This window comes from Phalacrocorax aristotelis, chromosome 25 (genome assembly GCF_949628215.1).
Source record: "Phalacrocorax aristotelis chromosome 25, bGulAri2.1, whole genome shotgun sequence".
Lineage (NCBI taxonomy): Eukaryota > Metazoa > Chordata > Aves > Suliformes > Phalacrocoracidae > Phalacrocorax > Phalacrocorax aristotelis.
In genome coordinates this window covers 3578212-3588723 of record NC_134300.1, presented here as the reverse complement: position 1 = coordinate 3588723, position 10512 = coordinate 3578212, and the positions used below count along the sequence as shown (strand labels likewise).

At 68.4% G+C, this 10512-nt stretch overlaps 2 protein-coding genes across 2 annotated transcripts; one reads left to right on the top strand and one right to left on the bottom strand.

Annotated features, from left to right (window-relative positions):
* Positions 1-743: 743 nt before the first annotated feature.
* LOC142048189 (uncharacterized) lies at positions 744-3494 on the top strand. The gene is given in 7 exon segments (XM_075074832.1): positions 744-1155; positions 1747-1873; positions 2017-2078; positions 2321-2435; positions 2483-2678; positions 2755-2884; positions 2960-3494. Coding segments are annotated over 7 exon segments (1128 nt in total). The 3' UTR covers positions 3046-3494.
* A 171-nt stretch (positions 3495-3665) lies between these two features.
* On the bottom strand, positions 3666-8001 carry ADAMTS4 (ADAM metallopeptidase with thrombospondin type 1 motif 4). Its single transcript, XM_075075165.1, has 9 exons — positions 7561-8001; positions 6344-6667; positions 5967-6099; positions 5706-5876; positions 5330-5616; positions 5051-5237; positions 4762-4937; positions 4515-4690; positions 3666-4428 (listed from the first exon to the last, which is right to left on the bottom strand). The coding sequence occupies exons 1-9, from the start codon at positions 7696-7698 to the stop codon at positions 4020-4022; spliced, it is 2001 nt and encodes a 666-aa protein (XP_074931266.1). The 5' UTR covers positions 7699-8001; the 3' UTR covers positions 3666-4019.
* Between the last annotated feature and the right edge of the window lie 2511 nt (positions 8002-10512).

Here is a 10512-nt window from a genome sequence, read left to right as displayed (position 1 = left end):
CTGCCTCTGGGCAGCCTGTGCCAGTGCCTGACCGCTCTTGCAGTAAAGAAATTGTTCCTCATATCCAATCTAAACCTCCTCTGACACAGTTTGAGGTCTTTTCCTCGTGTTCTGTCACTCATTACTTGGGAGAAGAGACAAAACCCTCCCCCCCTTTCAGCCTCCTTTCAGGCAGTTGCAGAGAGCGAGAAGGGCTCCCCTCAGCCTCCTCTTCTCCAGGCTAAACCCCCCCAGCTCCCCCAGCCGCCCCCCAGCACACTTGTGCTCCAGACCCTGCCCCAACTCTGCTGCCCTTCTCTGGACACGCTCCAGCCCCTCCAGGCCCTTCTTGTCCCGAGGGGCCCAAACCTGAGCCCAGCATTCGAGGTGGGGCCTCACCAGGGCCGAGCACAGGGGCCCCATCCCTGCCCGGCTCCTGCTGGCCACACCAGTGCTGACACAAGCCCGGGGGCTGGTGGCCTCCTTGGCCACCCGGGCACTGCTGGCTCATGCCCAGCCGGCTGTCAGCCAGCACGCCCAGGGCCTTCTTGGCCGGGCACTTCCCAGCCCCTCTGCCCCAGGCCTGGGGCGTTGCCTGGGGTTGGTGTGACCCAAGGGCAGGACCCGGCACTTGGCCTTGTTAAACCTCACACAACTGGCCTCGGCCCATCGATCTAGACTGCCTCGGGCGGGCCGCGGCGGGCGGCAGGACCCGGGGGAGCCCGAGCCAGCGGGGCGGGGGCGGAGCTCCGCGGGGACCGCCCATGGAGGGCGTGTCTAACACAAACCCCGCCTTCCCGTCGCCGCGGCAACGGAGCACGCTAACACACCCCCACCTTCGTGCGTTGGTCCCGCCCCTCCTCCTAATGTCCCGGCGGGAGCGCGCTCCGATTGGGCGCGGCGCGCGGAGCCGGAAGCGGGGCGGGGCGGGGCGGGCGGGTGCGTGGGTGTGGCTGCTGCCCTCTGCCCGCTGCTCGCCTGCCTCGGCGGGGCCCGCGCCGGCCCACGCCCTGCCGCAGCCCGCCCTGCGCGTCCGGTGCCACCGGCCCACCCGGGGGGGGGGGGCGGCGGCGGCGGCTGTGTCCGTCCCCGCCACGCGGGTCCTCTTCACGGGTGTCCTCTCCGCGCGTCTCCGCTTTGTCCCGCCGCTCTCCTCCGCCCCCGGCGTCCCCCCTGGTAGCGCGAGGTCCCCCGGGGCTGCTGGGGTGGTGGGACCCCCCCTCCGCCGCGGCGTACCGTGTCCCTGTGGGGGTCCCCGCGGCGCTGCCCTGACCCCGCGCCCCCCCTCTCCCCGCAGCCCCTGGTGTCCCTCCCACGCTGCCACCTTTAAAGTCATTGTGTTGCGGCTGGCTTGCCACCCGCGCGCTGCCCTTGCCAACTCCCGCCCACGGGGCACCCCTAAATCCCCGCCGAGCCCCAGCACCTCGCCCGGGGCTGGGCTGTCCCCCGTGGCACCGTCTGGGTGCTACGGGGGGAGCGGGGTGCTCAGGCCCCCCCGCCCGGGAGCGGGGGGTGGCCGCCCCGTTGTGCCCCGGTGAGGTGGGTGCTCACATCTCCCCGTGCCCCGTCCCGAGGTGTGGCTCCCCTGCCCAACACCGCCATCGACTTCTCCGACCTGCGCAGCGGGGCCCTGCAGAAGCCTGCACGGATGAGGCTGGGGGACTGAGAGGGTGGCCGGGTCGGGTTTGGGTGGGAGAGACCGGGGTGAGGGGCTGTGCTGTGGCCCAGCTCCACCAGGAGGGATGCCAATGGCCGGCCCCCGGTGAGCACCGTCCCAGCAGAGCCAGGAGGACTGGACAGCATGCGAGCGCTGTGAGGCATACCATCTGCCCCGCGCCCACCACTGCTGCACCTGCCACCACTGTGTGCGCCGTGTGGACCACCACTGCTCCTGGTAGACACCTCTGGCACGGCCCCTTGCCGGGACACAAGGGGCTCCACCACAGCTCATTCCTGCCCCCAGGCACCAGAGAGAGCCCTGAGAGGGGACCGAGGCTGGTGAGATCCCCTGTCACTCATCCATCTGTCCTTCTGTAGGATCAACAACTGCATCAGGGAGTTAAACCAGAAATACTTCATCCAGCTCCTCTTCTACACTGGTGAGTGGTCACATGGGGGTCCCTGTTCCCCATGGGGCAGCCCCACTCCTGGTTCCCCTGGCTGGGCTCTGTGGGCAGCAGCTGGGAAATGGGGTGAGCACAGGGCTGGGGGATCATGGGGGGGTGTCAGGGTGCCCAGTCCCACGGCAGTGGGCAGGTCTGGGGGGCACAGTGTGGGTGAGGGGGGTGCTTGCTTGCTTGCAGGCTCGCTGCCTGCACGCTCACTGCTCGCTTTGTGCCAGGGCTGGCCAGTCGCTATGCCATGGGGCTGGTGCTGGCCGCCTGGCTGGGACCAGAGGGCAGGACCCGAGTAGGGATGGCAGCAGGAGGAGATGTCACCAACAACCGCATCCAGACGTGAGAGGTCCCATCTCCCTCCTCTGTGGGGGAGTTCACATCGGGAGGCAGCGCTGTGGTGGGACCCTGGGCCTGCCCGGGGTGCAGTGGGGACAGGCTCTGGGCTGCCCCACGTTGGCTCCAGCCCCTGGCACCACTCTGACCCATGGCTGCCTTCCCAGGGCTCACTGCACTGTCCTGCTGCTGGAGTCCCTTCTCTTCGGGGCCTCTGTCACCATCGTGTTTTATGGCCAGGGCAGTGGTGCAGAGGCGGAGGCGGGGGGCACTGGGGCAAGTGGGGGTGGCTGAGTGCTGGCAGTGGCAGCCCCGTCATCCCCAGGTCGCGTCGATCATGATGGATGAGACACCCCTGGAGCAGCTCCACAATCGGGGGCTGAAGGAGACAGACGGTGAGGGGCTGCACCCCCTGAAACCCAAACTGGTGTTGCTGCAGGAGGTGTTCAGGTGAGGTACGTGGGGCTGGGGAAGGCTGTGGGGCCGGAGCCACCAGCGCAGCTCACGCCTCTCCCCTTCCCTCTGGCCAGGCTTTGTGCTCTACTGGCTCTTCCCCTGGAGCTGCAGCCCCTCCCCAGGACGGGCGTACAGCCCCCTGCCCAGCCTCTACCTCTGAGCTCCCTGCACCCGGCATGAGGGAGGATGCTGGAAACACGCCGACGGCAGCTTCGTGCCAGGTTGTAGAGCCACAAGGGAGCTTCACCACCTCCGTGCCTGGCAGTGTGAGCCCTCTGCCCCACCCAGGGGTGAATCTGTCACCCCCAAAGCCTGGGCGCCCACCCCGCAGCACTGAGCCAGTGCAGCAGTGAGGTCCTGGGGCTCCCCGGCACAGCACCCCACTGTCCCTGGGGTGCATGGCTCCGTGGCAAGGTCAGGAGTGGGGATTTTCCACCCTGGGAAGCCTTTGGGGCGGGCTGGCAGCGTGGCTGGGTCCTGTGTACCCACGGCTCCGGCTGCGACCTCGAGGGACAGGTACAGACCGGTAGCCTCCCCAAGGGGCTGCACACGGCCGAGAGGAAGCACCCAATAAAGTCCTGTTCTGGGCAAGGCTGGTGGTGCCCTGTTCTTGGGGTGCAGGGGGGTGCTGGTGGCACCCTGGAGGGGAAAGGCGCCAGCGAAAGATGGTGGGGCCGTGCCGGGAGCAGTTGGGAGGGTTAACGCGGCCACAGCTGCGCCTGCGGGACGTTGCCGTGCCTGGCACCGCTGCGCTGATCACCACACACTAAGCCAGGCAGCTCGATAAATAGCTTTAAATACTGGCGCTGCAATAAATTACAGCTGGGTGGCTACGCCAGGGCGGGGCCACAGCCAGGGTAGGGGGCAGTTGTGAGAAGGGGGGGCCCTGGGGCCTGCCCAGGGGCGTCACCCCCTTCTGCCCGCAGAGGGGCTGAGGTAGATGCGGTTACCTGCACCGGGGCTGGTTCCCGTGTGCGGTACGGGCCCACCGGGGCTCTGCTGAGGGGCTGCCTGATGCTGTCCTGTGGGCGGTGTCCCTGCTCCCAGCAGGCAATAAATAACCAAATAAATAGGCACTGCAGTGCTGCCAGGGTTGCTCCCCAGCAGAGCCATGTCCCTGCCAGGCTTGTGCTGCTACTTGCCACGCCGGCGGCTCCTGAGAATCTCCAGAATCTCGGCTTTCTGCTTCTCCCAGGCTGCTGATGGGTGTCTCTGCACCCGGGGCACGAAGAAGCTGTATTTCAAGCGTGGTGGGCGCTGCTCGTCCACCACCAGCGCCTGCAGCACCAGGGGCTCACACAGCGGCCCCCGGCCCACCAGTGTCTCGGTGGCCGCCGTGGCCCCGCTGTAGCGTAGGGTCGCGCCGCCCGCCAGCGCCACGTCGGTTGGGGAGGGCACCAGGACGTAGCCACCGTTGAGCAGGGAGCCACCGCTCGGCCGTCGCAGGGCCAGGAAGACATCCTCACCGCCTGCTGCCGAGATCTGCCGGACCAGGAGGTGCGTGGCGCCCGCCGGGATGGTCACCACGTCGTTGTAGCCGTAGCTGTGGGGCACAGCAGGGTTGGAGGGGGGCAATGGCAGCCTGCAGGTGGCATCCCCCCACCCCACCGCTGCCGTTGGGGTGCTTACCGGGATTTGGTGAAGGAGCCGTAGACCTTGGTGCAGCCAGAGCCGTCGCCGCCGCACGTCATGCATTTGTCAAACTTCTTCTTGGAGCCAATGATGCGGTCGCAGCCGGCAGGGATGCAGCGGCCCTGCACACACACCCCTGTGCTCTCGGGGGAGCAGGGCGTCCCGTCGGCCACCTGCGGCACAGCACTGCCTCAGCGCCCGCCGGCGGCACCCCAGGGTGCATGGCGGGCGGAGGGACACTCACCCTCGGCTGCAACACATGGTAGTAGCCCAGAGTTTGGGACTGGCAAGTCAGCTTGCACTGGTCCCGCTCAGGGACGCCGCTGTAGCGTGGCACCCAGTCTGAGGGGGACGGCAGCCCCTTGACGAGGTCAGAGCGATGGTTGTAGGCGGCGCATTGCTCCTCCCGGAAGGTCAGGGCTGCCGGGGGTGGTGAGGCACGGTCAGCACCAGCAGCAGCCCCCAGCTGCCTCACAGCCTGCATTGGGGAGTGGTGCCATCCCCGCTCCCCAGCCCCAACCGGCTCCACTCACGGGTGCTGCCAGGACACTCCTCCACGTTGCAGGACTGGAAGCGGGTGCGCTTGCCCGCGCAGTACCGGCCGCCGTGGCGAGGTGCGGGTGCAGTGCAGTTGCGGTGGGAGAGCTGGATGCCGCCACCGCAGGTCCGTGAGCATCCGCCCCATGGCCCCCACGGCCCCCAGCTGCCGTCCACGGGTGTCTGCAGCCAGAAAACGCAGTGCAGGGGTGAAACCAATGCTGGCAGGTGAGTGCCCACCCGGCTGCCCCCCACGCTGCCCCACCAGGACTCACGGTGAGCTCCTGCATGCGGCCAACACTGACGCACAGCCCATCCATGCAGGCTTTGCCCGGTGCGCACGGCGTGCCGTCAGCCCAGGGGAAGTGCTTGGTCTGGCAGACGGGGCGGCCACCGGCGTGGCCGGTGCACCACAGTGAGGCGCAGGGTGGCTGCAGGTCGCCACAGTGCCGTGAGTCAGGTCCGAAGGCGAGCTGGCATTGCTGCAGCACTGGGTAGATGCTGCCTGGCAGCGCCGAGGGAAACTGCAGCCACTCCAGAGGCTTGTCCAGGAGGCAGTGACCTGCGGGGAGGTGACACTGCTGCACTGGGGGGTGCTCCCCAAGAGCACTGGAGCCCCCCTGCGCCGGGACCTCCCATGCCGGGTCATACCGTGGCCGTTGTCCAAGAAGTCGGTGATGAAGCGGGCACTGCATGGGGACCACATCTCCCCAGGCTCCAGTGAGGAGAGGACGGGAGCCATCACATGGCGGGCAGCTCCGGAGTGGCTGTTCAGCTCCCGGCACGGCTGGGAGGTGTCATGCAGCATGTTGAAGACATGGCCTGCGCCAGGGGAAAGCAGCGTCAGCCCTGACGGGGCTCTCGGGCAGCAGCAGGTCACCCCCCTCCTCCCCGCCAGCCCCCGCCGCTCACCTAGCTCGTGGGCAGCCGTGAATGCCGACTGCAGCCCATCATCCTCCACGATGGCGCAGCTCCGCTCAGGGTCGCAGGCAGTGCCCACGTCGGCCATGCCCAGTGTGTCACAGGTGGCTGCTCCACAGAGGTCCTGGGGGTAGGCAGGGCGTGGGAGGGGCCCGGGGCACCCCTAAGCCCAGACAGCACCCAAACTCCCTGGGATGGGCCCTGGGGACCCCACCAATCCCCAAAACCCACAGATGCCCCAGGGGCTTGCCAGCACCCAAACACCTTGGGGGTCACCCAGCAACCCTGCCAGCCCCCAATCACCCTGCAGGGACCCCAAAGAGCCCTGCAGCTCCCCCCAGACCGTCCCAGCCATCCCCCCCCCACACCTGTCGGGTGAAGAAGATGGCGGTGTCGAAATGGAGAGGACTGTCCTCATCCGGGACGTTGAGCCCCTTCTGCCACTGGCAGAAGTTGCGGAGCATCTGAGCAGCGTTGGAGGTGGTGGGGGGGCCGGGGGTGTCCTGGCCCAGCACCACCAGCCGTGTCACCCGCAGCTCCACCAGGTTGCCCAGGCTGCCATGTCGGAAGGACCGGGCAGCCGCTGCCAGTACTGTCAGCAGGTACCGCCGGAGCCCCGCACCGTGAAACTGGGCCATCGACTCATCTGCCACCACCAGCATCTCCACATACCGTGGCACCGAGGCGAAGCGCTGCCGGGAAGCAGGGCACTGGAGCAGGGGACTGGCGCCAGCCAGTGTCCCCCAGCACCCCCACCCCATGCGGGTGTCCCCTAGCACCGTGCCAGGCTGCGCCCCGTCCCGTCCCCTTGCCAGCCCAGTGCACCTCATCTCCTCTGGGCCCCGCACCAGCCCACATCAGTCTCCCCGTAGGGTCCCAGCTGCCCGCAGCCCCGGTCCCCCCTCCGGATGGGTCCCGGCCCTGCCCCGGGAGGCGGGGGGCAAGCCCGGGCCGCCCCTGGCCCTGAGCCCCGCCCCATCCCGGTCCGCTGAGTCCCAGCCCATCCCGGTCCATCCCGGTCCATCCCAGTCCATCCCGGTCTGCTTAGTCCCAGCCCATCCCGGTCCATCCCAGTCCATCCCGACCCGCTGAGTCCCAGCCCATCCCGGTCTATCCCAGTCCATCCCGACCCGCTGAGTCCCAGCCCATCCCAGTCCATCCCGCCCCATCCCGATCCGCTGAGTCCCAGCCCATCCCGGTCTATCCCAGTCCATCCCGACCCGCTGAGTCCCAGCCCATCCCGGTCTATCCCAGCCCATCCCGCTCCGCTGAGTCCCAGCCCATCCCGGTCTATCCCAGCCCATCCCGCTCCGCTGAGTCCCAGCCCATCCCGGTCTATCCCAGTCCATCCCGACCCGCTGAGTCCCAGCCCATCCCGGTCTATCCCAGCCCATCCCGCTCCGCTGAGTCCCAGCCCATCCCGGTCTATCCCAGTCCATCCCGGTCCGCTGAGTCCCAGCCCATCCCAGTCCATCCCGCCCCATCCCGACCCGCTGAGTCCCAGCCCATCCCGGTCCATCCCGCCCCATCCCGCTCCGCTGAGTCCCAGCCCATCCCGGTCCGCCGTTCCCCGGCCCGGCTGTACCTTGGCTCTCCTCGGGGCCGGCCCCACGCGGGACCGTGTCCCGGCTCCCTCCGGTGCCGTTACGGGACACGAGGGGCCGGGGGCGGCCCCGGCAGCGGCGACAGCAGCGACCAGGAGCGCCAGGAGCGCGCGGCGCATGGCCCGGGCACGGCGACAGCGGGTCCCCGCCGGCTCTGTCGCCGCCGCCGCCTTTTAACGGGCGGGAGAGGCGGCCCCGGGCGGGGGGGCGGAGCGGGGCAGCCCCGGCGGGGGGACGGCCCCGGCCCCGCGGGTCGTTCCGGGAAGGCAGAGCCGGGTCCCCTGGGAGCGGGGCCGGGCCTGGGAATCCCCCTCGCTGGGACCCCCCCGCACCAGGATCCCCTCACCGGGTTCCCCTCCCTGGGATCCCCCTCACTGGGATCCTCCTTACCAGGACCACCTTACTGAGATCCCCTCACTGGGACTCCACCTCACCAGGATCCCCCTTGCCACGACCCCCCTCACTGGGACACACACCCCCCCCGGATCCCCCTCACCAGGACCCCCTCGCTAGAACCCACCTCACTGGGACCATCTTGCTGGGGACCCCCTCACTGGGATCCCCCTCTCCAGGACACCCTGACCAGGACCACCTTGCTGGGATCTCCTCACTGGGACCCCGCCTCACCGGGACCCCCCTTGCCAGGTATCCCCCACCAGGACCCCCCTCACTGGGACTGTCTTGCTGCGATCCCCCCTCACCAGGACTTCCTCATTGGAACCCCCCTCACTGGGACCCCCCTCTCGAGGATGCCTTCACCAGGGCCACTGTGGGACACCACTGGCGTGGCAGGGGTTGGGGTCACAGTGGGTGATTGCCAGGGGCAGCCTTGGGGTGTCTGGCATGGGCACAGGGCTGGGGGCAACCTGGGGGAGCAACCTGGGGGGGACTCCCCCACCCTGCAGCCCCTGCTGCCCCCTAACTCCCCACTGCTCTATTCCCATCTCCTCCATCCCTTCTCATCTTCTTCATCCACCCATCTCTTCCATCCCTCCCCATCCCTGCCTGTCCCCTCCAACCCTCCTCATCCTCTTTATCCCTGCCCATACACTCCATTCCTACCCATACACTCCATCCCCTTCAACCCAGCTTGGGGGGTGTCAGCCCCTCCGTCCCCTCCCCACGTCCGTACTTCCCAGCAGGACCACACGCTGTGTCACACCGCGAGTCACCTCCTGGCCCCCAGCCCGGCTGGGCAGGACATGGGCTGCATCCTGCTTCCTCCCTTCTCGGAAAGCGGGAGCCAAGCCCGGCCGCCCTTCCTGCCCTGGCACCCCCAGCACCCCCCATCTGGGGGTGCCCTGTGTGGCCCTGGGTGCTGCCCGGTGGGTGCCGGTGCCAGTGCCATCCCCGCTGTCCCCGGGAGAACAACAGGGTGACGCGGCCCTGCACAAAGGGAGCCGGCGGCACCCGGCGCTGCTGTACAAAGGGCCTCTGTGCCGGTGCCGTAGTGGTGCTCGGCTGCACCCGTGGGACCCTGCCGGCACCGCAGATGGGCCCGGCTGGGGAAGCACCTGCCCGGCACCCACCCGCGCCAAGAAGCAGCGGTGCTGGTGGGGCGTGGAGCCCACTGGGAGCCCCACCACTGCCCTGGCACCTGCCGCAGGCGGCACATGCAGCATCCATCTGCCATGGTCAGCATCCACCAGAGCCAGCATCCCATGGGCTGTGGCATCCACCGGCTCCGGCATCCGGCACAGCCGTGTCCCTGGGATCCAACATCTGCTCTGGCCAACATCCGCCACCTCCGGCATTCACCACGTGCAACATCCGCCACCTCCGGCAACCACCAAGCGTAGCATCCGCCACCTCCGGCAACCACCTGCTCCAGCATCCCCTCAACTCCGGTATCCCGAGCTCCAGTATCTGCCAGTGTCAGCATCCCCCAGCACCAGCATTCCCAGCTCTGGCATCTCTCACGGATCTGTGGTCTGGGCCATGGGGCACCCTTAGGTGATGGTAGGGTCTCGGTGCTGAGGATCGGGCCCTACAGGGTGGCGCTGTGCCAAGGGGGGTGGGGCTGGTGGCCAGTGGCCAACATCTGGACAGCATCACCGTGACTCATGTCGGGGTCGGGAACAGCTGTGACGTGGGGTTGAGCGGCAGCTGGCGTCACTGGGCGGTGACGCAGGGCAAGGCCACGGGAGCCGGAGTGACCCTGTGGCTGTGGGAACATGGTGAGGGGGAACAGGGGACACGGAGGGTCCTGGTGCAGCTGGATATTCCCGTGTCCCCTCAGAAGGGGGGGCAAATCTGGATGCTGGAGCCAGGGAATCTCCAAGTGGGGGGGCTGGGGGTGCGGCATGAGCAAGGGGAGACACAGGACAACTTGGTCACACCTCCCTGGCCCAGCACCCTCATGGAGACACTGCAGGTGTCAGGGGAGGGGACAGGCCACCTCCATCCACGGCAGTCCCCAAGTAGGGAGGCCTGGGGACACATGTCCCCTCACCATCATGCTGGGAGACCCCACTCCTTTTTCACCCAGCGCACCCACTCGCCCTGTCCCCTCCGTCCCCGTCACTGTCCCCTTTGTCCCCTCTGTCCCTTTCTTCTCCATCCCCACCTTGTCCCCTGTGTCCCCATCCCTGCCCCCTCCATCCCACCCCTGTCCCACCCGTCCCCATCCCTGCCTCCTCTGTCCCCACCTTGCTTCCTCCATCCCATCCCTGTCCCCTCTGTCCCCATCCCTGTCCCCTCCGCCCCATCCCTGTCCCCTCCGTCCCCATCCCTGTCCCCTCCGTCCCCATCCCTGTCCCCTCCATCCCACCCCTGTTCCCTCCGTCCCGTCACTCTGTCCCCATCCCTGACCCCTCTGTCCCACCCCTGGCCCCTCCGCTCCATCCCTGTCCCGTCTGTCCCCATCCCTGTTCCTTCTGTCCCCTCCGCCACATCCCTGTCCCCCCCCGTCCCCATGTCCGCCCCACGGGACA